The sequence below is a fragment of the Simochromis diagramma genome, unplaced genomic scaffold (genome assembly GCF_900408965.1).
Source record: "Simochromis diagramma unplaced genomic scaffold, fSimDia1.1 OVJJ01000544.1, whole genome shotgun sequence".
NCBI classification, from domain to species: domain Eukaryota; kingdom Metazoa; phylum Chordata; class Actinopteri; order Cichliformes; family Cichlidae; genus Simochromis; species Simochromis diagramma.
In genome coordinates, this window is record NW_024387370.1 from 239,960 (window position 1) to 267,902 (window position 27,943).

Below are 27,943 nucleotides of genomic sequence, written 5' to 3' on the forward strand. Positions count from 1 at the left end.
ATGAGTCCACTGTCAGAGGCCATAAGAAGATCATTTGTAACCTTCACTAAAGCTGTTTCTGTGCTGTGCTGAGCTCTGAAACCTGACTGAAACTCTTCAAATAAACCATTCCTCTGCAGATGATCTGTTAGCTGTTTGACAACTACTCTTTCAAGGATGTTTGATATGAAAGGAAGGTTGGAGATTGGCCTATAATTAGCTAAGACTGCTGGGTCTAGAGATGCTTTTTGAGTAAAGGTGTAACTACAGCCAGCTTGAAGGCCTGTGGTACATAGCTGATTATTAGAGATAGGTTGATCATATTTAAGATTGAAGAATTAATTAATGGCAGGACTTGTTTGAGCAGTTTTGTAGGAATGGGGTCTAAAAGACACGTTGATGGTTTGGAGGAAGTAATTATTGAAGTTAACTCAGAAAGATCAACTGGAGAAAAAGAGTCTAACTTAACATCAATGGTACTAAGAGTAGCTGTAGATAATATTACATCTGTGGGATGATTATTGGTAATTTTTTCTCTAATGATAAAAATTTTATAATTTTGAAAATTTTATTTGTGAAGAAGTAAGAGGAGGAGGATGTGGAGGATGAAGGCCAAAGAACGTAATCTCTGATTACTGTAGCACAGTGCCTGTGCATTGTTCTATAGACTGTGAAAATACTGTAAAGTATGTTTCACATATTTGGGAAATGTATTCCTATATTGTATTCCTACACAGTAGGCCTATTTACAGTATTTTACAGTATACTTATATTTGTATTGCAGAGTTGAAAGCTTTAGCACGAGGTGGTCGAGAACGTCTTTGTCTCCTGAACAGGAGACTGAATTCATAAATATGGTTCTAGAGAATAACGCCATAACATTACAGCAAATACAAAGAAAAATAATAGAAGACAACAACATATTACAAAATATTGTTAGGGTCAGCTTATCAACACTGGACTGTCTGTTGCACAGAAATAATCTGAGGATGAAGCAGCTCTACAGGGTGCCATTAGAACGCAATTCAGAAAGAGTCAAAGAAATGCGATACAACTATGTGCAAGTAGGTCCCACACAATCCCACAATTGATGCATACTGTCAACACTATAAATTACTGTACTGTACAGTAATCATACTCTGACAATGCTCCACAATAGCAACCACTCCAAGTCTATATTACGTATCATGTGTGTTTCAGAGTCGGTAACTTGTTCTCTGTCCACCTTTTAGTTGTTTATCTCCCTCCATATTCTCCATCCCTCAATTCCATTAAGGAATCTTTTTCTGCCTGAAGATGGAAAGTCTATGACCGGAATCCACACACACATATACCCGTTCCCCAAGATATGGATGATGCATGTGGACATATAGCAGCTGATGCTATTCATGGCTGGATTCACCAAGCTAAGCAATATTTTCCCTGCTGCTTGGGCAGGGAAAATATTGCTTGTGATCTTGATGAGGTGCTGTGGCCACACAGAAACAGAAGAGAGGATGCATCAAAGTTGTTGTTTTGTTTTGACTGCAACTGCATTCAATAAATTCTTCTGTTGTTTCTATATTTAGACCACAGTATCTAGAACTTTGTATTGGCTGGGATGAACACTGTGCATTGTTTTTGTTGGAAAAATACAGTGAAATATATTTGGTACCACGTCTTTATGTGTTTTATATACAAACATTCTGAAATATTTTACAATGCACTTATGTAGGCCTATGTACTGTCTGACACCGAACAATAAAATGCTTACAGTAAGTCATTATGATGAATGGAGATGAAGGAGTCATAGTGTTTTACAATGAGCACATCAGTGTTCAACTGGTGCTTATAAATGTCTATTGATGTGATGGTTTGTGTGTCATTTGCCCTCTGACCACTGGTGGTGGTCAGAGGGCCCGGTGGCGCCAGTGTCCGGCAGCCTCGCCTCTGTCAGTGCGCCCCAGGGCGGCTGTGGCTACAATGTAGCTGTGTGTTTGAATGGGTGGATGACTGGATATGTAAAGCGCTTTGGAGTCCTTAAGGACTAGTAAAGCGCTATACAAATACAGGCCATTTACCATTTGAAAACAAAACGTCACGGCGAGTGAGATGAGCTGTGTGGAAATAATAAAGGAGGATCCAATTGCAGGCAGTTGTGAAGGTGTGAAGGTGGTTTATTGAATACAAAATATAAATAGACAAATGGCAAATGGAGAAAGAACTAAACTATACTGGGAACAACTGACTGCTAAATACAAACCACAACATGAAGGAAGACGATGGTACATGAAGGTGACAGCAGGGAGAACACACAAATGGAACATGGAAGATACACAGACGGACCAACAACTACTACAACAGAAGACACGACTTAAATACACTCAGAGAAACACAGGGAGATTACACACAGGTGGGGGAAACAGCTGAGAGTAATTAACGAGATGAGACAAGGGAGGTTTTTGAACACGCTCACATGAGACGCAGACCTTCACAATAAAACAGGAAACAAGAAAACACTACACAAGGACGCAGACTCGACACTGAGAGACAGACATAATATAACACATGGAACCTGAACTATACAAAACGTGAGACACAACCGAAGAACAAATCCTTAAACATGAATAAACAGACACATCGAATTCTAATAATAATCAACAAAGGACAAGAGTAACAAAACGATAATTCAAAAATAAACCAAAACATTAGAACTCAAAATACTGGCTCGAACTGACCCAGAGCCGTGACACAAAATGCCATTTTGAGAAAAAATTGCATTGTTTCATTTCATTCTGCAGGAGAATTGAAGGGTTTTCCCCCTTTTGTGTGTGTATGTGTTTTATTTGTGTGTAGAGTTTTGACAACATCAGGCATCTTTTTCAGCTGTGTAAACAATTGGGAAAAAGTGTAACTGTTTGAATAGGGTGGTGTGAAGCAGACCCCTGTGGGACCAAAGCATTATAGTGAAACAATGTGACCAGTCGCACAATCCGAATCAGAATACACTTCCACCACATTTATTTGATCACCTACTTGTTTTTACATTAGCTTTGTTTAATTATATAAGTATGTGAGGCTGAGACCACAGGACTGTAAAACATGAATGTTGGGCTTCGTTTCTGTACTGAACAGTTATTTAAGATTAGCTAGTAAATAACAATTAGCTGATGTTGTTCATGAGAATAAAGTCATCTCACTGTGGTAATGTAAATATAATATGGACAATATTAAAGTTATTATATTAATGATTATTAGTTATTACAGCGGTGAACATGAACTCTGTGTCAAATACTGAGCTTCAGTACAGATTCAAGTTGCATTTGTTTATATTTCCTATCACCTTAAAATGTACGAGCTGTGAAAACTGTGTCTGATAGAATGAAGAGTAGACTGATATATGAAATATTCCTTTATTGGGGGAGAAAATCAGACCATGTCATAACTGCTTTAAGTCATACAGAATAGACATCAGAGCCTTAAACAGGCTGGCTTCTGCTAAATGGGTCAAACTGGGCAGGAAGTCTACAAACACATAACATCCTTATAGAATATGATGTAACACTATAGATCAACTTAGCTCAGAATATATAAAGACTGAATGAAACACAGAGACTAAATACCCACAGGGATGATCAGGGCAAGAGGAAACACATGAGGGAGAACAGCTGACACACATGAACATAATGACAGGACAGGGGAAGTGAAACTAAATACAATGAACAAAGAACACCGGACAGGAAACATGGAGACAGACATGACACATGACAGGTAGACGCACGAACCAGGGAGACTTAGTACAGGGGGAGATGACAAAAAGAACTTAGAACCAGGACTAAACCGCAACCTAGAAATGAAATGAGCTAAACTAGAACATGAATGAATACAAAAAATACATAAAAACTCAAACACTGGGTCACACGACCCAGTACTGTGACAATTTTGCTGTAACTGACGTCTGTTTTTGAATTCCTGGAAGGATGGAGGCAAGGATGACTAAAAAGGGACCTGGACTTGAACACTAAATAACAAAACTGTCACATAAACCTGTGTTTTGTTTTCAAGCTTTTTGGTTAGTTAGCAAACAATAGTCGTATTAGCATGCTAACATAATTGTTAAAATAAAATAATCTTAATTATTAGAGCAGTAAACCAACATGGAGCTCAGTATGTTTGTGACTCTGAGATGGAGGTGAAACATGTGAAGCTGGGCTGTGGTTTACTGCTCTCTTCCTGTCACAGACACTGTTTGACATCTGTTCATCTGTTGGTTTTTGTTCAGGCTGCAGGGATCATTTCTCACTGTGGGTACCGACAGTAACAGTAGTAGGTGGCTGAATGATCGGATTTCACTTGTTTAATCTCTAACTCCCAGCCTTCATTTGTATTTACAGAAGAGAAGTCATCGAGCTGAGGATGAGAAGAGTAACTTCTATCTATGTAACCGTTATTTTTATTAATATCAAAAATAAATCTAAGTGGTTCTCTGTCTTTCTTCTGGTACCAGAGTATGTATGCACCACACTGTTCAGTCCCTCCACAGCTGAAGGAGACATTTTCTCCAACTTTCCTGGTCAATGTTAAATCGTCCTGAATCAGCTGTGCTGCCATGGTAACCAGTGCTGTAGAGACACAGACAGATAGATGAAGGTTAGTGTGACAGTGTTTGTTACAGGTTGACTTTGTTGGCTCCTGATTGGCTGGAAACACTCACCTGAACACAGACAGCACAGAGCAGCAGCTGGGAGGAAAAGCATTTTGTGCAGTGGTGTTTCCTCTGGTGAACCTGGGGAGAAGTGGCGCTCTGATGCAGCTGAGGCCAAACAAGGACGAGCTGTGAGATCAGACGAGGGCCACGTGGTTTCTAACAGGTCCTCAAAGCTCCCATCAGCCCCTGCGGCCCACAGATAAGACTGCTGCTGCTGATTGAGAGTGCTGATTAGAATCGGCACTATGCACATCGCCGTCAGACTCCTACACCTGCCTTTTGACCTGGGAAAAAGATATGGTTGTCTGGAAAGGAAAATTATGTAACATCATTGGCATGCAAAGTAACTCCTCATTTTTGGGGGCCATATGAAATCAAATCTGTCATCAGTCCTCCTGCAGGGAAATTTATATTCCCATTATCCCTGTGAATCCACCATCCACGTCTCTCAGATCAAACCTTTTCACTCCAGCCCACTGGAGTGCTACTCTATGGTGGTAAATCAGCCTTCATGTTTAGCACTTTGCTTGTTACTCCTTGTGTTAGCCTCGTCTTATGTCTCCAATTTTGATCCTGGTCTAATCTGCCATCACGCTACTGCTGCAAACTCTTCCCTCCTGCTCACCGTTCACTTCCAGTTCATTGGTCAACCGCGAAAAGCTGTTGCTCTATTTACACAAACTCAGGGTATATGCACAATTGAAAAGAAATATGAATTACATTTTTTATTTATCGGAGAGGCTGCTTTGTTTAGTATTTTGATTTTGACTTTTGATATGTATTTGATATGTATGATAATGTGCATACTGCTAAACAAGCAGAACACAGACAAAAGCAAGAAAATGTTAACATGCAGCATTTATGTACGCAGAGGCAGAAATAATAATGTGATGTATTATATTTAATGTAAATATTCAGACTATTTATTTTATTTGTACACTGTAGTTAATTTAAACATGTTCAATTCAATTCAATTTTATTTATATAGCACCAAATCACAACAACAGTCACCTCGAGGCGCTTTATATTGTACAATAGATCCTACAATAATACATACAGAGAAAAACCCAACAATCATATGACCCCCTATGATCAAGCACTTTGCCGTAAGACAGGGGTCGGCAACCTTTCTGATGATGAGTGCATCTAAAATTTCAGTGTGCCATGTGATTGCATTTGCAATAAATTTAATAACGCTCTATATTAACAGTTACTCACTATATAGAACCACTTTATAGAATTATATTTCTTCACAGATGTTGGCAGCTGTCAGTGAATAGTTATCAGCTATTATGAAACAAAAAAGACTTTTTATCCATAACAGCAAATGAACTGAACAACAGAAAATACAAATGCTATTTATGGTCTCCTCACAGCAATGATAAGAAAAATAAACCGGGCCAATATGGCATGTTTGTTAATACAGAGGCACACATGTTAATGTGATCTCTGGTCTCCCACTCAGAGACACAGGTCTCCCAGTGTCCAGCATTCAGAGGCTACCTGAGGACTCATGTGAGAGAAAACCTGCTCACACAGACATGTAGAGCCAAACACTGTCAATAAGGCCTCTGCAATGTTCTGAAGACAGTCAAACTTGTCAGGCAGTGATGTCCAGCAGGTGAACAGCTCCATGAGCACGCACAGCTGTGGATTCCAGCTGCTTCGATGTTGTATTAACTGGCATTAACTCAGCCACTTAATACGAAACAAACCAGCTGCTCACTAAAACTTCTGGTTTGATCAGAAAAGAAAAAAATTGGTCCAAACACCTGAAAGTCCCGAAAACACATTGTGAATTCTGTCTCGAGTCTACGGATGTATCCGTGTCTCTCCGTGGGGCTGATGCTGAGCGGACAGCTCCTGAAGCTTTTGAGGTGTCGGAATGTGGAAAGCTAACAACCTCCCTCTCACCGCTAGGCTAAGTTATTTTTAGCCAATCACAAGTTGAACCTGGTAGTTGAGGTTGTTAGCTAAGATACTGTCAATGGAAAATTGTACTTAGTAGTCAGTATAAGCTTCAATGATATAAGTTTACATGTCATAGAATACTGCATGATGACCTTTTCCTTGCTTAGAGCTGATCTTTATAAAACTTGTTCTGATATTTTTCTCTGAATCTTCCCACAGCGATAGAAAGAAGCTGAACAAGCAGTTCTGAGCTCTTACCAGGAAAAAGGGCTGCTTCCCACATTCCAACACACACACACACAATCACATACGCACATCACGTATCAACATTCCACTGAACAAATGTATTCATTTTTCTTGTGTATAAATAAAGACAAGTGCAAGAACAGAGCGCTGATCACAGGGCCCCCACTCTCGTGTGAGCGCTCTGTGAGCGCCCTGCAAGTAAAAACTACAGCGTGTGTGTGTCTTCACTCTTAGACTCTCAGCTGAAGAAGTGTCGTTTAGAATAAATCTCTTGACAGATACCGCCATTAAGAAGCGGCACAACTAATGTGTCTATGCGAGCTCATTTGCATTTTATTTTTTGATGCACCTTCTCAGATTAATTCTCATCGTGTCGTGCCCAGGGCTGGACTGGGACAAAAAATCAGCCCGGGCATTTTGACTAGAGACCACCAGGTATGATAGGAAAAGCCATAAAGAATGAAAAAAAGCCACTGTTGTGACAGTGATGTACAGTCTTGTTGGTATATGTATGATTTCTATACATTTTATATCAGATAAAAACTTTGGTTGTAAGATTCAGATAATTATTAAAAGAAAGCGAGACATTTTAAATGAGAACAAGAAAGAAAAGTATTTCTTTGTGCCCCCCTCTCCCTTTTAATGCCCTACATGGACCCCTGGCAACACTTTGCTAGACCCGCCCCTGCACAGTTACCAGCTGTCAGCTACTTAGAAAAGGATCCTGGTGTTATTTCTCAGAAACAGTTCATAACCTAACTGCTGTTGTTTAGCTCAACATCCGCTGGTTTCGTCTTTCTGATCAAAGTAGGAGATAAACAAGAGAGAAAAGCTGATCAGCTGATCATTGATCAGTTTCATGATTGAAGTGACAACAGAAGAGGGAGGGGGAGAGAAGGAGAGAGACAGAGGCCCTGCAGCGTAAAGACCAGAATAACTCCAGCTTTGTGTCTTTTTCCATTCTAGCTGAAGTCCGGGACAAACTGTGTTTAATTCATGAAATGTGTATTTTCTCTGAATACGAGACGAATCCGTTTTTTTACGGGACGGTTGGCAGCTCTACTAACTAACCTTATGAATAAAATAAGTTCACTATCAGTAACATCACAGCACCCGCCCAGCTGTATGGAAACTCCATCATGCTAGTTTTCATTGTTTATATTGTTACAAACAAAACAACAACAACAATAAAAATCCCATCGGCTCATAAAAACTAAAAATCAGTCCAGCTATGATCGTGCCGGCACGCGTGCCCAGGGTTGCCAACCCCTGATTTAGTGTCTTCGTTGTCACGTTGTCTCTCATTCATGGTTGTGTGTTTCTTCAAGTATTTTCTAGTCTAGTTTTGTATCACCAGTCAGCAAATAAAGCTTGTTTTTGAGTTTATATTTTGTTCCTGAAAGTCTGAATTTGGGTCCTTTCCTGCCTGCCCACAGCCGCTCCATGACACATAAGATAATAGTTAAACCAGACAAGGTAGTGTGCTGGGGGAAGCAGATGGCTGCTGAATGCCACAGAATTCTTAAGTATAAGAGAAAACTCAGGTCAAATAGTAAAACATGGGAAGTGAGCAGGATGCCTTTTATCATTATTTCATCATTCTTGAAGCAGAGTTCATGCTTGTAACTGTCATTGTGTTATTAAAGTGAAAAGCCACAGCTAACGGTGTGGAGGCTGCAGAGCAGAAACCCACACAGCTGCTGCAGGAGAGCAAGTTTTGATTGGCTGTCAACATCTTTTTTTCTCTCTTCTAATAACCACTGAGAACAGATTCATATCTGAAGCTGCACGCTCATCAACTCTCCTCCCTCTTTGTACTTTAGATTTTCTGTTGTTGTCGGTAAACCTTTTCCCCACTGAGCCCTCCACCCACACACAGCTGAACTCAGTACAATCACCCACCTGAATCTGGGTCTTAAAATGACACAGAGGAGTTTCTTTAAAAATCAGGTGTTAGCGTTGTTAATATCTGTCAGGACGGTTAGAGGAGCATCATCATTAAAGATGTTGTCACTGTCACATCAACTCAAACTTGTTTTGTATCAGTGCAGCAGTCTATTTAGAAAAAAACAACGTTTATTGTTGTTTTTCAGAAAGTCAAGAGCACGCGTATAAAATATTAACACATGAAGAGAGAAATTCATTTTTAGTCATATTCCTGTTTCCTGTTTCCTGCTCATCATGGCCTGTTGTGAGCGAAAACTTAACATTGTTCTCAGACGCACAAACATCAGAATCGATGTCAAACATGAGAAGCAAAGTCTAAACAGTTCTGGCAAACAATGATCAGCAGAGAGAGTCAACAGCAGCAACCGTGGCTCAGGGGGTTGGGAATCGCATCTGTAACCGGAAGGTCGCCGGTTCGATCCCTCTGTCCTGGTCGTTGTGTCCTTGGGCAAGACACTTTACCCTACCACCTACTGGTGTTGGCCAGAGGGGCCGATGGCGTGATATGGCAGCCTCGCTTCTGTCAGTTTGCCCCAGGGCAGCTGTGGATACAACCGTAGCCTCCACTAGTGTGTGAATGCGAGAATGAATGAATAATGGCATTGTAAAGCGCTTTGGGTGCCTTGAAAAGTGCTATATAAATCCACTCCATTATTATTTGTAAAAACCAAGCCAGCAGAGATTCTGCTGGAAACACAGTCGACTGCAGCTTTTTGTCACTTCCACATGCAGCCTCCTGCTCTCCTCCACTTCCAGGTGAAGTGAAATTCATCTTCAACCAGCTGTCTGGATCTCTTTGGACTTCCTGTGACTCACCACAGGATGGCGCTCCTTCTCCTTGAGTCTTCATTTTAAACGTTATGCTGTGAAGAAAATGCCTTCAGTCAGACGGCAGTCTTATCTGTGGGCTGCAGGGATTAATAGGGGTTCATGGTCTCTCCTTTGATTCCATTAAAGTTCATTTGTCAGCTCTGAGTTGAGGATTTGAGCTGTTTCTCTCACAGGTGAAGAACACAGATCCTTCCTGGAATCATTCTTGAAGCAGAGTTCATGCTTGTAACTGTCATTGTGTTGTTAAAGTGAAAAGCCACAGCTAACGGTGTGGAGGCTGCAGAGCAGAAACCCACACAGCCCGTCTGCTGCAGGAGAGCAAGTTTGGATACAGTCAGTTTGTGCTTCACTCACACGGGTTGTTGTTGATCACACAATGAAAGTAGAATCAAACTCTTCATCTTCAAATCTTTATTATTCACACAAACACAACTACACTGTTATTGCTGTTTGTTCATAGCTGGACTGGCCATCAGGCATACCGGGCATTTGCCCGGTATGCCTGATGGCGATTTTTTGTTTTTGGGCCGATCGATTTTTTTTTTTTTTTTTGGAAGGGTATAAATAATGAAAGGTGTTGGATTGGCCAATTGGTCATGATCGACTCTGGGCTGGACCAATTACAGCCGAGGAGGTCATATGCACCCTCCCCCTTGTTTAGCAATCTTATAGACGAACTAAAGAAAATGGAGAACAAAAAAAGGAAAGGAGGTGCAGAAAAAATTAGGGCCAAAAAGAAACAAACCCTTCAGGCAGACGCTGCCAAATGTGTAAAAAGAACTGAACTGTTTGGCGGTAGCTATGGCATAGCTTCCACAGATTTAGCAACATCAGCAAGTGGTGGAGGCCAGCAGGTGGATAAGGGAAAGGGGAGGCAAGAGGAGGAGAGACCGAGGCGGCCGCCGGTCATAGTGGCAGAGGAACTGAACTTCAGGTAAGAAGTTATGACCTGCTGTCTGTGTCAGATATAAACCAAGTTTAGTTGTATTTTTTTTTTCGTTGTGGTGACTTTTTACAGTCGCTTAGAATAACTGGTACTGCGTACTAGCTAGCATGACGGAGTTTATATACTGCTGGGCGGGTGCTACGATGTTACTGATAGTAAATTTTATTTTATGCTTAAGGTTAGTTTCTCAAACTCCTCAAAATCTTAACAAATTGTGCCAATCCTTACATGTTGCACCAGGCTGATTTATCATCAAAAGTGGAGAAGTCTCCCATATGGAAAAGATATATATAAATCTTATAAAGTTTGTATCTGTCTTGTGTGAAACTTGTATGAAAAGCATACAAGAGTGAAAACAGATATAAGATCCCTTGAAAAATTATATAATGAAACTTGCATGTTTTGGATACTTAGTAAAACAATGTATGAAAGTAATGCGAAAGTGGCCACTTTCATGAGTAAATCATGTGAGCCTTATATGATTTACTCATGAAAGTGGCCACTTTCAGGAGTAATCACATATAACTTTTTACTATTTCTTTTTCGTATGGGCTGTGACAGGAGACAGAAGAGCAGCAGAGAGAGATGGAGATGGAGAGATGACTTTATGTCATGCATGAGGGATGCATTTGACATATGTTTCACATATTATAGCCCAACAAGTTACTTATAGCAATTTAAATACGAGCAATCACTTTTTGGCACAACACCGGCTATTGCAGTTAATAATACAACAGCTTCTTGCCATTCTTTGTGTTTCTTTTTATCGCTGTGTGACTGAGTTCAATTGAAAGCCTGCATGCGCTAGTACCTCTTGCCACAAGTTCCCAGAATCCTTTGCGGTTTTACCCCTGAATGACGTCACATTTTTGGTGGGCCGGTCTCTAGTCAAAATGCCCGGGCCGATTTTTTGTCCCAGTCCATTCTGTGTTTGTTGGACTTTGAATGCATTTCGATCACGTTTCTGCACAGCTGAATGATTCTGCTGTAAAAACTGAGTCAACGTGTTGCCTTTGTGTTACTTTTGTTTCATCTGCACATTTTCAACGTTTATTTTCAGATTTCACTTTTTACAGTGAGACATGTTAAATGTTCAAAATATTTTTGGAACATCCATAAAAAGACAGTAATATTTAGTATTTGTATCAGTGATCATTTACTGACAGGGATGAGAAGACAGAGACCGAATGTTTAATAATCCACGTTTAACTCTTTCCCTCTTTGGTGCAGTTGAGGATGCTATGTTGTTCTTTCTTTGTGAATTTTCACGTTTAAATGTAGTTTTCACAGAACTTTGTGTTGTTGATGATCTGGGAGCAGACACACACAGTCACACAAACAGGCTCAGATGAAGTTTTGTGGGATGACAGGAGGAGAGAAGTTTCAGTGAGGTGTGTAAGACTGCAGCTCTGCTTCCTGATTTCAACTCTGGATAGTCACATTTCGGGGGATTCATCAAATTTGGGCAGTTTTCTAGAAATGAGAGCTTCTCCATCCAAAGTGGGATGGATGTGGTCTCTGCTAACATGAACTGGTTTCTCCCAGAAGGTTTCCCAGTTATCTCTGAAGCCCACATGACTTTTTGGACACTTTGATTCCTGCTGGTCTGATTGTGGAGGCCCAGAGAAAACTATGAAGTCTGACATTGTTTTGGTAAAGTTACACACGACTAGTAGTAGAATCAAGTAGAATCAAATTCTTCATCTTTAAATCTTTATTATTCACGCTTACAAACACAACTACACTGTTTGACATTTGAAAATCAACCAAAAATAAAAAAAAAAAAAACAAAGAAAAGAGAAAAATATACCTGAATAAAAAGGCAGAGTAAGCACATCATAACTAACATTTGTGAACACTGATCAAAGTGATGAATGAGATGAAACGTCGCGAGCATTCGCTGGGCAGAGTGCGGATCCAGTTTGCTCCGCCTCCATTACGGATAATTAGACGTGGAAGTAGTGACGTTTTAGTTTTGTGAAAAGAAGGAAAAGTGAGTGTCGTTACATTATCATTCAGTTTGAGAGTTACAACAGAAAGTTATATATTTATTGTTTTCACGCGGTATCAGACGGGATTATTTTAAAAAATGAAGGGCATTTTTTCCTGATAATAATTTTTATATTCCTGTAGCTTCATACAACCGTATAAAGACTTCATGAACCTCCAAAGTTTCAGGAGTAGTTATTCATCATAAGAAGTGTTTGTGAACTAAAAATCAAGACTGTGGGATACTGTTTGTCCGTGACCTGGAGAGGCCACGCAGAGGAAACCAATTCTGTCGGGGACACGTACCCCAGCACGACACATGGCCAAACAGCCCCGTGGTTCAAAACAAAAAAACATACTTTTTTCATACTTGTGTTAAGTTTTGTATAGAAATGACACAAAATTCAGTCTCAGGTTAAATGTGATAGAATCAGCTTACACACTGATGGATGTCATGAAGCCGTGTTTGCATTTATTTGCACTGTTTTCCACTCTGCATGTCTATTTATGTTAAGCTATTAAAGGGTCCATTCTACAACATTTGAGCTGCACTCGTGTTTTCAGAACCAAAGAGTTTTTGAAATCTGCACAAAATTGCATTTTAAATAACTTTTTGAATGTTACTTATTTAAAGTAACATCTTTAAATCTAAGTATTTAACTTAGATTTAAAGATCAGTATGGCTGAACTGTGGAATATTTTGGGCGCAGTATGTTTTTTGTATACAAGTATAAAAGAAAAGCTTAAGTGTTTTGTCTTTAACATTTTAGTATGAACTTGTACAAAATGCAGCAAGACATTAAAATCTGTTTTATTGAATATAAAATAGACTGTATCAGATTCGCATGGATGCTGGCAGATATCCAAATTTATGACATCGGTATCGGACATAAAAGTGTTATCACGCCATCTCTAACATGGATATGCTTCACTCCCTGTTTCTTCAGTTTATACCATTTGGTCTTCAATTAGACTCCATCAGAACATTTTCACAAGAACTTTCATTTCAGCATAATCCCTTTGATTCAGGTTGTATAGAAATACTTTTTCTTTAAAACTCAGTTTCATGGTCACAATATACTCAATACAATTTATTTTTATTAAATCATATATTTGTAAAGTCAGACATCGTTTGGCTTCTCCACGTCTTTCATTCTCTCCCATCTTTCCACACATGCCAAGCTCTCAGCTTCAGGCTTGTTTTTAGAATCATCATTAGAAATTATATTTTCTTCTTCTTATTAGTTTTTTTAATATCAGTTAAACTTATACCTGGTTATGTTTTTATCAGTATCAAGCAATTAAGCACAATTAACCATCAGTAAAACCACATAAACTGTGATTCTGTGTTTAATCATTAATACACTTGATACCTCTTAGTCAAAAACATGTATAATCATGTGTTGGTGACACATTTCTTATCTTCCACATTCCTGCAGACACAGAACTGCCGAGGTTGAAGCTGGATCATGTGCACACACACATAATATTCAGACATTAGAACAGCCATTTTCACTATTAACATATTAAGCAAAATTATACTTTAATTTATCTTTGATTAAGAATTAAGATCCTTTGCCATTAGCAAATGTGGAAAAGCTCTATTTTAACACTCTGATCATTTTCAACACATAATGCTGGATGTTCTGACCGTGGACAGCTGCAGGGACTTCAGCTTCCCTCTGCCCCACGTCTCTCGACATGCTTTGGTTGGTCTGAGCAGGGAGAAGAAAATTATTTACTTTGATTATTAGGAATGAACGGTGGCCAATGCTGACCACACATAAAAACTGCAGACAAAAACTGATTACACTGATTATGTCATGGATATTGGGAAGGACACAGGCGCAGACAGTACAGGTTTTATTTACAATATATATACATGTGGAGGGGAATCCGGGGTTCCACAGGTCCAGGAAAAGGAAAGTTCAGGAAAAGGGAAGGTTCTCTCACACTCACACTCAACCTCACGATTCTACACAGCCAATCATTCATGTCCCAAGCAGCAGGTAGGTCACAGGTCCAGGGAAAAGTGTCTCGCACAATCATCCAGTGATGAGAGGATCTGCGTCCTGGCCTTAAATGGCAAACACAACAGCAGCGTAATGGGAGACAGGTGCGTGAAGCCCACAGTGAGCTCCGCCCAGTCAGAACGACGAGGAAAAGAGAGAGCAAAACAATAAACACATGTGGCCTTGTGGGACCAGCCAGGCAGACACAGGGACCACGACAGATTACACTGATTACACTACCCTGCTACAGATAGACGATACAGTGCCAACGTCACAAACACAGAGTTGGTTGGAGTCACACTCGTACAGACACTTGGACACCAAAAAGAACAACATCCAGAAAGAAATACCTACAAGCTTTTGTATCAGTCCCTTCAAACATTTTACTAAAAACCAGAACGACTTCAGTATCTGTAACGAATTTGGGCTGTTTCATCAACGACTACATTTGTAGGCAAATCAACATCAGAATTCACACTTTTGTGAAACCTCAGATCAACAGAACCACTGATCTGAAATCAGCTCTCACCTTTCACAGTAACCTGAACAGTAGCTTCAATCATGCCCACACTAGATATGGCCACACATGTGTAGTTAGCTGACTCTTGAATGTTGGTGAGCTCCAGCACACTGCGCCCTAATGGCATCTCCTCTCTGGACAGGTCCACCGGGCCCATGGTCCACTTGATATATGGCATTGGTGAGCCCACTGCTACACATGTGAGACTGACACTGCTGCCTGCCATCACTTCCTGGTTGGAGGGTAAAACGGAGAATCTGGGCGGGACTCTTCGTACTAATGAAATAAAAAGAAAAAGGAATATGTGAGGTCATTATAATGCTTTTTGTGACGTTATGAATAGTTACGCCCCATACAGCATCTCGAGGGTAAAAGCTAACTCAGAACAGCTGACAGAATGCAGGGCTGATCGCTTCTGTCCAGATGTGCAGACAAGCACAAAGAGAATAATGGAATGACATAACAAGCACATTTAAAGCAGGTCTCACAGCAGAGTGTGTTATTGGTGGGCGTGAGAACAGCGTTTGATCACTCATCCATAAAACAGCCTCTATGATACACGACTGTATGCTTTTAACGAAATCATGAAATGTTAGCCGAGCCCATCTCTTTCTTACCAAAACACTAATAAGCATTTTATAATCAATAATGAGTGATTTGTCTCCCTGTGTCAGGGGCAGCTAGAGTTATACGAGAAGATGCCATTAAAACACTGTCTGCACATTCCCACAGTCGGGCTTAAACCAAACCATGAGGGGCGAGGGTTTAAAGAGTTGTGTGATTTCGTGAGATATCACAATGACCTTATTGATTAACTCCACAAATGAGAGAAACATTTTACCTCGTACGTAGAGATTGGCGGGACCAGAGTAACGCACACCAAGGCTGTTTGTGGCGACACATTCATATTTCCCCTGATCCGAATCCTCACTGTTCTCAATTTGCAGCGCTCCTGTGTAGAGAATTAGTGAATTCAGCTGTTTGATAGTGACTTGCTAGAGAGTCAGTAGCCAACTGTAACCCAGTATAACCCAGTTCATGATCAGACAGGATTACAGGTTTGGCAATAAAATACTTAAAGCAATACAAACATCCAGCAGATCAGGAAAGTTATAAAACATGTCTTCTTCATCTTTCTTTGTTAAGAGATGGTTCATTGCAATGAAGCTGCATTTAAAAAAGAAAAAAAAAACTTTCCTGTGCTCTCATTTTCCCCAACATGAATTTCTGAAAGCCAGTGATTGTTTTGGAAGCGCTGCAAGATGTTTTAATTTTCATTAAACATTAATGTATGTAGTGTTTCTGTAATGTTTGAATCCAGTTTGTGCACCCTCCCAGTCCAGCAAGAAGAGAGGATGTGTGCTTCTGAAATATCTTTGGCTGCAGACACTCGTGCTGAGGAAACAGACTGTATGCAGATCCATCCATTTCAGTTTACAGTGAGTCTGCTCACACCTACAGACTAACCTCATACTGCATAGCGTGAACTTTCCATTAATATGACAACGTGAAGATGGAGGCTTCATGACTGAAAGAGCCTCTGGTCAGTTTTCTCTTCTAACTCAGCACCAGTCTGAACTTGTCACGGTCCTGAGTTATTATTTTTATTAATCTGTGACTTCATGCGTTTTCATTACTAATGTTTTGGTTTCTGTTTTAGTGCTCTAGCCCTTCTTTGATCTGTTAAGTCTAGTTCTTAGGCTTCATTCTGGCGCCTCCATGTTTAGTGTGGGTTCAGTTCTGTCCTCACCTTTGTTCTTGTTCCCCAGTCAGTCGTCTCTCATGTTGCTCCTGTCCCTGTACTCAGTGTTCCCTCTGTGCGGTGTCTAGTGTGGGCCTCTGTGTCTGCCGTGTACTTCCTGTTTTATTTTGACAGTCCTGCTTTATGTTCGGCCTCTGTTCCCCATCTCGTCTGTGTAATTAGTCCCAGCTGTGTTTCCCCTCTCCTTTTCAGACACACATTTAGTAACAGTGTGTGTGTGTGTGTGTGTGTGTGTTAGAGAGTCGACAAAGCAACAAGTCTTTTATACATGTGGAAAATGTTGTGTGCAGTGACTCAGAGTTACAGACCTTCTGTACTTAAGTAGAAGTACAAATACTACTGTTAAAAACTACTCCAGTAAAGTACTGGTTCAACTTCTTTACTCTAGTAAAGGTGCAGGCTCTGAGATGTACTCAAAGTAATAAAGTAAAAACTATCTCTTTGAATCAGAATGTCTTTATCGTCATTGTTGCAGGTACAATGAAATTAAAAGTGGTCCCCAATCAGTGCATGATCCATAGAAATACGAAAATATAAATAAAAACAATAAAACTGATTAAAAATCAATAAATAAATCCCCAATAAGAATAGTATGAGCAAACATTCACATACACCTCCACACACACATGCCTCAGTCAGTGCAGAGATCATTTCAAGAATGGCGTGATGGACATTTTTTAGTAACAGCATTCAGACGTGTTATTGTGGTTGGAAAAAGCTGTGTTTGAGTCTATTTGTCCTTGCACTGATTGCTCTGTCCCGTTTCCACGAGGGCAAAGTAGGGTGTGAGGCATCTATTATATTGATCTGAGCTTTTTTAAGACAGCGGGTGTTGTGTAGATCTTCCAGCGTGGCGAGAGGGCAGCCAGTGATCCTTTGGGCGCTGTTAATGATCCCTTGGACTGCTTTCCTCTGAGCCACTGTGCAGCTAGTGTACCACATGCATATGCAATAGGTTAGTACACTCTGGATGGTGGCTCTGTTGGAGGACGTTTCTATTTTTGTGCAAAGCTAACTGAACCTTGTGCTATATTAACATAATAATAAAATAATATTAGAATATGGGAACACAAATTTTTGTCTAACTTCTTTTAATTCTAATTATACTCGGCTTGAATCTGGAGAAAAAGAAGAAAAATGTATATCTCTATCTTCTGTTGCCTCCATTGTACAGGGGGCTGTGACTATAAACAGGAAAATGATTCGGGAAGAGGTTAAAGTGGATTCAGCAGGTGGGGGAAACCTAGAATCAGCTGTAGTGGCTCAGCGTGGGGAAAAGAATCATAACTCAGTCATTTCGATTGAGAGGTCCAGTAGATTTTCTTAGTGTGCAGCTGACCTGCTGCTGTGGACGTACACAGCTGAATTCAACCAGATGTCAGCAGATGTTTCATGAGTTGGCTGATTTCATCCTGTACACTGACAGTACGCTGTTTATGCTGTGTGTTTTCTAGATTGTATAAAGTTTCTATGAAGGTGGAATTCTGTGAATGAATCTCAATCTCTGGATGACATAATGACATCAGTTGAACTCATGAATGAATCAAACAATGTCTGAAAATGCAGCTTATAACTGTGGAAACTTGAACTGCATTGGTGGCACAAAAGCCTGATCAGCTTCCAGCTTGAATCTTTTCCATCAGGTGAAAATGTCTTTATCTGTATATCTGTAAGGTTACAGACGCAGTCATCGCTGTCAAAGACTGCGGGAAACGTTATTCCAACATCCGCGTTACTTTTAAAGTGGCAGCTGTCCTGATTTGACCAATAAAATTCACAAAAAGAATTCATGCAAATAATCAAAGTGAACTTAAATGCTTGAACTTAAGTGCTTCGAACGACTAGTCATGCAACACATCAAGACTGTCCTGCCCCCCTCCCTGGATCCCTTCCAGTTTGCGTATCGGCCCAACCGCTCAACCGATGATGCCATCTCCACTGCACTCCACTCAGCACTCACACACCTGGACAAAAAAGACTCATATGTTCGAATGCTGTTCATAGATTTCAGTTCAGCATTCAACACTATAATCCCCCAACAGCTCACTCAAAAACTGGTCCAGCTGGGGCTCAACACCTCACTGTGCAACTGGCTGTTGGATTTCCTCACCGGAAGACCTCAAGCAGTACGGGTCGGCAGTAACACATCCAACACCATCATTTTAAACACGGGGGCCCCGCAGGGATGTGTGCTGAGCCCCCTCCTCTTCACTCTGCTGACCCATGACTGCACTCCATCATACAGCTCCAACCTCTTCATCAAGTTTGCGGACGACACAACGGTGGTGGGTCTCATTAGCAACAGGGATGAGACCGACTACAGAAGTGAGGTGAGACGCCTGGCCACGTGGTGTGCTGACAACAATCTCTCTCTGAATGTGGAGAAGACAAAGGAGATTGTTGTGGACTTCAGGAGAATGCACACCCAACATGCTCCTCTGACCATTGACGGAGCGTCTGTGGAGAGAGTGAGCAGCACCAAGTTCTTGGGTGTGCACATCACAGATGATCTCTCCTGGACGTACAACACCACAGCACTGGCCAAGAAATCACAGCAGCGTCTCTTCTTTCTCCGCAAACTAAGAAGAGCAGGAGCACCAGCCCCCATCATGTACACTTTCTACAGAGGCACCATCGAGAGCATCCTGTCGAGCTGCATCACTGTGTGGTTTGGAGCCTGCAATGCGTCCTGTCATAGAACCCTCCAACGCATAGTGAGGGCTGCAGAGAGGATCATTGGTGTCTCTCTCCCCTCCCTCCAGGACATTTACAGCACCCGTCTCACTAAAAAAGCCCTTTGCATAGCGGCTGATCCCACGCACCCAATGCAAAGCTTCTTCAAGCTGCTGCCGTCAGGGAGGAGACTGCGGAGTCTCCAGGCCAGGACCAGCAGGCTGAAGGACAGCTTCATCCATCAGCCTGTCAGGAAGCTTAACTCCCTCCCGATTCTGCCCCCTCTCCCCTCCACAGTCTCACTGAACTCTGTCACACACACACACACACTCTCTGACTCACTCACTGGCCTGCACCAGTTACCAGTCACTTTGTGGAGCATTGGACTGCCATTACCTCATAAGACTTTGTTGTTACACTATCTCTTACCGTACATTACCAAATCTCCATTTGCACTATTTGCCTATTTGCACTACTCTGCCTGGTTTGCACTCAATGTCATTTACCCTTATATTGTATATTGTATAGCTTTCTTGTTATATGTAAAATTGTATTATATTATTTAATTTTTTTACTTTAAAATATTTTACTTGCATTTTTAATCACTCTTATATTTAAATGTTCATTTTCTATTTTATCTAGGGATTGAGAGTAACGAAGTTTCTATTCTCTGTATGTCCTGTACATGTGGCAGAATTGACAATAAAGTTGACTTTGACTTTGACTTTGACTTAAATAAAACATTCATGCCTTTAATGGTGAAAGTGAATAAAAGAAATGGTACGGGAACAAAGATCTGAAAGCTGCTTTGCAACATTCTCAGTATGCCACGCAAATTCAAACCTTAGAGATATTAAATCAGATCATTTTAAAGTCTACCTGAGCGAAACTGTTTGAGGCGCCCGTCGCTGCTGCTGATATTCACAGGAAGCATGTCCTTGAACCACGAGATCTCTGGGTCTGGGTTTCCACTGGCAGCGCACAGCATTGTGGCAGTTCGGCTTTTTTCAACAACTTTAAGCTGGGGGCCCAAATAAATGGAGGGAAAGCCATGGGGGATGTTGTTCTCTGAAAAATGCAAAAGGCAGGTTAGGATGTTGAGCTGGTAAAGACAAAGGCAGCAAATATATTTCAGATGCCACAAAATTAGTGCAAGAGCAGAAGATACCAAAGAGTGATACTTTAGATCTGCTGCTCTTTGTGATGAGGTTGGAAAGTAGAATTGTGTTTGTAACTGATGATAATGGTGAGTTATTAACAACACAAGAAGTCTGAAGTTTAGACAGAAGAAGGATCATTTCAGTCTGCCTGTGATGCTTACAAAGCTGCCTTAGGCTTACAGTACAGTAACTAACCAATAAGCCATCTTATGATAACCAACGTAACAGAACAACAGAATACAGAACTTAAACCAGAATTTATGATTCACGTTTTTTTTCCCTAAAACACTGACCCTGAACTGATATCCTACTCGTTTAGTCCCTCTTTAAACTCTGGCACTCTCCTGGGTTTTTTTCTGGTGTTTGTTTGTTTGTTGGGGGGGGGGGTTGCAGTATTTCTTATATTTTGATCATTTAAATCATGTGATTCTTCTGAAAGAAATTCTCCTGCTATTCTCCTTATTAAATGTGAGAAAACCACCATGGAAATCTGCATCTGTAAATCTGTAATTGTAATATGTTTGTCTGAAATACGTCTCTCTTGTAAATGATGCATTGAGTCTCAATGTGACCTGTATACATAACTGTAAGTAAATAAAATAAAATAAAACATTTGGTCTTCATTGAATCTGACAATCACTGTATTTCATTGATGTCAGTGGAAACCATAATCATTAGGTTTTCATTTATATTGTTACATTAGGATATATCAGCTCCGTTGTGACACTGCTAATACCAGATAGATTTTGGAGCTGTTGCATGAATGAATATTTGCTTTTGGGGGCGGGGGAGAAAAAAAAGTATAAAATCTTAAAAAATCCTAAAATCTTAAAAAAAACAAAACACAGGATCCATTTTTACCTTCCAGCACTTCAAGTCTGGCACTGACGTTGACCTCGCCTGCACTATTGCTGGCGATGCACTTGTAAATGGCTGCATCTCTGTATACGCGCAGCGGCTGGATCCGCAGCACCGACCCCAAACCTCCATCAAATTCAATCACCTAGAAGAGCCACAGTAAACGGGAGGAGAGTTATTTTTCAAGGCTTCTTTTTCTTTTCAAAAACGTTGGCTTCATTACAAGATTTCAATAAAATCCAGTCATCCTTGCAGACTACACAGAGCTTTGTCTTTCTTATGTCAAAGTAATTAAATAAATGTTTATAATAAATTAATAAAGAGCGTGATTCACTGTGGGGGCTCTGTGAATTCGTTTTTATGCTTAGCAATGTTAGAGTCATGCATCAGCACCCACCGCAAATCGCTGGCTGCTGACCTTCTTGCCTATCTTGAACCAGGTGATTCTGGGTTTTGGCTCTCCTCTGGCCTGGCACACAAATGAAGCAACTCCACCCGAGATGCCCGTCTGATTCACAGGAAATGTGATGAAACTTGGAGGGCCTGATGAAGATGACGTGACAGGACAAATAAGTTACTGACATGGAGGTTCAGAGTGATGGGAGACCTTGTCTGTGGGTGTCACTATTCTCCACACACAGGACACCTGAGAAAACCCAGAGAAGCGCTGCTGCTTCACCTGCAGCTCAGTCATGAGACACACGTCCGGTCTGTGTGTTAGTGTCACACTCTTGTCTTTGTTTTGACACAGTGTTTAAACCAAAACAAAGTTTAACATTAAACGTTTTAACATTAAAAATCTTTTGTATAACGATGAAACACAATTTTGTGTGATCAGGTAACTGACTGAGCATCTCCCAAAATTAGGAAAAGGCCACTACTATGTTATAATGCTGCACTATCTCAGAGACACCTCAGAGACACCTACAGGACATCATGACTGTGCACATGACAACACAGTCTGTGATTCATTGTCTGTGATGCTCCTGTTGTCCTGCAGCAATGCTGAAACCAGGACAGTGTAGAAGGTTTGAGTGAGTGCTCTGCTGCAGAGCTCTCTAACTAAGTTCATTTTGAAAGCTTTTACCTTAAATGCTTACACTGAGCTTCAGCCAGAGGCTTACCTTGGCTTTTCTGCAAGTTAAAAGCCAGACTGAAAAAGAAAACAAAACAGAAATAGGAAAAAACACAACGAAAAGGAACAAAAACTGAAGTGTTTCTGGGGACACAATAACCTGACGGACCAGACCTGGACATGACAAACTAACAGTAAATGGCTAATAGCAAGCATGTATATGTGCATTATATGAATCATGTGATTAATATACACATGTGTATATTAATCACATGATTTATTAATTGTGTTTTTTGTAAGGTGACCTTGGGTTTCTGAAAGGCGCCCTCAAATAAAATGTATTATTATTATTATTATTATTACTTTGAACCTTTTCTCCTCATAACACTAATGAACCGTCTTCTTCTCCTCAACGAGTCTCAGTGCGGTCCTTTGTATGTTTTGGTGCCAGTTCAGGGTCTGCCGGTTTATAGACCGGGTCCTTGGAAGACCACGAAGGCCAGAAGTGAGAGGCTGTGAAATCGGACAATCTAGCCCATAATGCGCTGCCCAGTGTGCCTAGCAACACATCATCAACTAGAAACATTTAAAACTGCATTGTTTGATAGAAATGAAGGAGAAAATCTTAATTTGAGCTTATTTTTCATTTCCTTTGATTTCACACTGGTATTTGATGTATCTGAGGCCGACAGACAGTCATTTTAAGATTAGCTAGCAAACAGTGCGCTAATATACTTCATGAGACCAACGACCAACAAACTTCGGTATTATAATGTAAATGTTTGTCCAAAATGTCATTTATTGTATTATTAAATTAAATTTATTTAATTTAAAAAACTACAGCAGTGAAATTTAACAGGAAACAATCAAGGTGAAATTATTTCTATTTCATATTAATTTAAGTTTTGATCTCAAAGACAAATATTTCTACATCACTACATTTAACTGAGAGCTGACTTATACGAGCACAAAGACAACTCATGTATGCACATACATCCATTATGTTTCTTTATTAAATAAAATGCTGAGCTGTTTGATTTTATCCATAAATTAAATGATTATTGAAAAAACAATGAATGAATGTTGATATTTTAAAACTTGAAGCACCATCCAAATGCAGGTCACACAGGTCCCTCTGACACACACAGAGCACGTGTGACATGTGACCGTAGAAGAGCAGAATGACACAGCGTGAGGTCAAAGGTCGCAGTGAAGTTGTTCTGGAGTTTTATGGGCTGAAAATGTGTTCATAAATATTTTGTACTTGTAAACCGGTTTTGTATGTGTAAAAAAGATTTGTGTGTGGACTTAGCCAAAAAAAAACAACTGCAAGTTACAAGTAGAAATTTTGACCCTATTTTTCTTCCTTTCATCTGATTGGTCAATGTCAATCACAAATGTAACAATCCAATCAGAGAACAGATGGGTTTGGCTGTCGGAGGGGCGCTTTTTTGAACTGCAGGTCTTTGAATGGAATAAATGCCCTTTTACATGCCAACCCAGCGTTTTCCTTCATCACCACGAAGGAAAACAGTCTGTGGTCGTGATTTGGTGATTTTTGTGTCACAGGTTTACGTGTTTAATACAGGGACCTCCAGAGCCTTTTCAACAGCGCTGCGGACCGCGGGGGGGCAGTGTTTTGGAAATGACAGTCTTCATTACAAAGCTTTCTTCGTTATCAGTTAGCATACATGTTTTTATTGAACATTTGAAGAACCAGCCAAAAAAAAACAGAAACTCTTGTAGAGGACATAAAGTCAGAGATAGAAACGACAAGGAGCAGGTGCATCTAGTACAGGTTCAAGGTTCTTTATTTGTCAGATGCATAGTTATACAAGTATAACACACAGTGAAATGTAGCCTGACACGCTCCTCGACATGTGCAAAAAAATGGGGGGGGTAGAGGGAAAACATTATATATATATATATATATATATGGTATATACACTGGGTGAATGTGCAGTAGTAGCAGCAAGCAGGTGAATTCTGTACATTAATATGAATAGATATCTGACTATTTTACAGGATAGACAATATAAACATATTTAAATTTAAAGGAATTGAAATGTACATTGTGCCTTGGTTTAGTGTCTGGAAGAGTCCTGTCTCAGTCAATTATAGATGATGTGAGAGGGCGGGTGTGTGTGTTTAGGGCACGGATGGCTTGGGGATAGAAGCTCCTCTTGAGTCTCTCTGTCCTTGCCCGGAAGATGCGGAACCTTCTACCAGATTGCAGAAGTTGGAACAGTTTGTTGCCAGGATGGGACGGGTCCTTCAGTATCTGCGCTGCTCTAGTCCGGCATCTCCTGGTGTAGGTGTCCTGAAGCGGGGGGAGAGCAATCCTGCAGCAGCGTTCTGCTGTACGGATCACTCTCTGGAGAGCTTTTTGGTCCTTCACACAGCTGTTCCCAAACCACGATGTCATGTTCTGTGTGAGGATGCTCTCCACAGCGCCTGTATAGAAAATCCTGAGGATCTTTGGAGAGACCCTGAACTTCCTCAGTTGTCGTAGGTGATACAGGCGCTGCCTAGCCTTTTTGGTCTGGACCTGAATGTGGGCAGCCCATGTCAGGTCTGAGGAGATGTGGACACCAAGATACTTGAAGGACTGCACCCTCTCCACTGGAGCTCCATTGATGATGATGGGCTTGTAGTCTCTGTGCTGACCCCTTATGAAGTCCACCACCAGCTCCTTGGTCTTGCTGACGTTCAGCTGGAGGTGGTTGTCCTGGCACCACGATGCCAGATTCTTCACTTCATCCATGTAGGCCGCCTCATCGTTGTTGGAGATGGCACCCAACACCACTGTGTCGTCAGCAAACTTCACAATGGTGTTGGAGCCATGGGTGGCCACACAGTCTGAAGTGTAGAGGGAGTAGAGCAGTGGCGAGAGGACACATCCCTGAGGTGCTCCTGTGTTGATGGTGATGCTGTTGGAGAAGCACCTGCCCACCCTCACCACCTGAGTTCTGCCAGTGAGGAAGTCCAACACCCATGCACACAGACGGCTGTTAAGTCCCAGATCCCTCAGCTTTGTGAACAGTCTGCAGGGCACTATTGTGTTAAACGCTGAACTGTAATCAACAAACAGCATTCGCACATAGTTACCCTGTTTCTTGTCCACGTGGCTGAGAGTGGTGTGTAGGACGTGGGCGATGGCATCCTCTGTGGATCTGTTGGATCTGTAGGCGAACTGCAGCGGATCTGTGGTGTCTGGGATGGAGGAGGAGATGATGTTCTTCAGCAGCCTCTCAAACACCTTCATTACTACCGAGGTCAGTGCAACTGGCCAGTAGTCGTTCAGGGATGAGGGTTTGCTGTTCTTGGGCACAGGGATGATGGTGGATCTTTTGAAGCATGTGGGGACCACAGGTAGAGCTGCTGCAAAAACCCACAGAGCCCAGCAGCCAGCACAACAAACTCTGGATCCTTTGCTTTTAGTTAGCAGTTAGCATTAGCAGCACATCCTGCGTCTGATGTGAAAGGACTTTTATGCTGCACACTGTGACTCACAGCCATGGTCCCGGGTCAGCCCTGACTTTGTGTTAAACTAATCCTAAAGTAATAATGGTGTTTCTAACCACTGATGTACCACAACTTTACCCTTTCATCAGCTACTGGAAGTTAGGGGACCCAGCTGCTACCCTTCAAGGACCTGCAGTTCAAAAAAGCGCCCCACCGACAGCCAAACCCATCTGTTCTCTGATTGGATTGTTACATTTGTGATTGACATGACATTGACCAATCAGATGAAAGGAAGAAAAATAGGGTCAAAATTTGTACTTGTAACTTGCAGGGTTTTTTTTGGCTAAGTCCACACACAAATCTTTTTTACACATACAAATCCTGATTTACAAGTACAAAATATTTATGACCACATTTTGAGCCCATAGAGTTTGTCTCCAAACAAACAACATCCTGTATATGGACACATTGATCAAAGAAAGTATGGAAATAAAGTATAAGCACATCTAAATATGGAACTGTTTGTCAAACATGATTTGGACACAAATTGGGGAATAATTGGCGTTTCAAATTTACATTATGAACGAACGAGCTTCAGGTGAACTCCCTGTTTTTGTTGAACTTGTACATTCAATAGAACAGCTCGCATCAGACTATTTTTCTGTACTGCACTCTATGTTTTTGCCCAGTGTTTGGGTTCTAAGTAGGTTTTAAAAAACCTAAATCAACATCTTTTTAGTCTAAAGAAGTTCAGGAAATCCTTTTAAATGTATGACCTGACATCTTAGACACCACAAAAGACAACACAATACATGCTTTAAAGGATGGAGCAGTTCCCATAGTCAGGTGGGAAACAGGAGGGGTTTGGCTCTTAATTATATTACAGTGACCCTATGACAGCAGTATAGGTGAGGTCCCCAACCCCGTCCCCACTGGGCGGTGCTGCCTGGCTGTCCCCGACACCCAGAGGTACCACAAAAGTAAAAGTCCAATGGAGCGCTTTCTGCTGTGCAGTGTGAGTCTGTTCTACACACTCCACGGCATGAAGGTTTGTTCTCTTCATGTAATCAGTCAAAGTGCAACAAATTAGTGCAATAAGTTGAACATTAAATATCTATATCATTCCTTTAAATGAACAGAGCTCCTTGAAATCTGCTGCAGGTGAGCCACTGATCACTGCACTAATTACAGCATAAAATGCACTTTGTGTCAAAATACTCATGAAGCTCAATGTTTTATTGGATGATGATAAAGCTAAGGTGTAAATGAGGACACTTACTCTCTGCCAGAGACGAGAACAGCATGTAGCTGAGTGAAAACAGGACCAGCAGCCCCTCTCGGGGGCGATGGGACCCTGCCAGGTGAATATTATACACCATGTTGCAAACTGTTTCTGCTCAGTCCCCTGCTGGCCACGTCCCAATACGTCAAGGTCAAAGACAAACACCTGAGACAGCAAACACATACAGAAGAGAGGTACACAGACATCAGCAAACAAACTTACCACATCTCTGCACACAGGCTGCTCAAAACATTAAGGGAGGAGCCAGAGAGTTGATTCTGTTCTAACTTCTATTCTGTATGTTGTGTTTTCAGTGGGAGAAACATTTAATTTACCTAAGTGACTTCTTCAGCCTTAGAGACTGAAAATGCAACATCAACGTGCAAAGAATCATCTTTCTCTGCTTTCCTTCCCTCTGTGACTGAGCATGTGTCAGGACACTGAGGCAAGCATCAGCTCAGAGACATAAACCACTATGAATCCATTTCAGCTGCATTGGTGCAAATTAGGGCAACAATATGTATACTGAGAAGACAAGAGCAAGGCAAAGCCCCATAGTGGTAACATTCTGCTCTTATCCCTCCTCCTGACTTTTCTCTG

At 41.1% G+C, this 27,943-nt stretch overlaps 2 protein-coding genes across 8 annotated transcripts in view; one reads left to right on the forward strand and one right to left on the reverse strand.

Annotated features, from left to right (window-relative positions):
- The window catches only part of LOC120718841, a 223,853-nt gene that overhangs the window by 122,375 nt on the left and 73,535 nt on the right, over positions 1–27,943 (forward strand). The window lies entirely within an intron of this gene.
- LOC120718840 (receptor-type tyrosine-protein phosphatase F-like) lies at positions 13,026–27,859 on the reverse strand. The gene is made up of 7 exons (XM_040007558.1): positions 27,341–27,859; positions 21,919–22,064; positions 21,525–21,666; positions 20,383–20,571; positions 15,910–16,020; positions 15,078–15,344; positions 13,026–14,251 (listed from the first exon to the last, which is right to left on the reverse strand). Exons 1-7 carry the CDS (start codon positions 27,438–27,440, stop codon positions 14,208–14,210), a joined length of 999 nt encoding a protein of 332 aa, XP_039863492.1. The 5' UTR covers positions 27,441–27,859; the 3' UTR covers positions 13,026–14,207.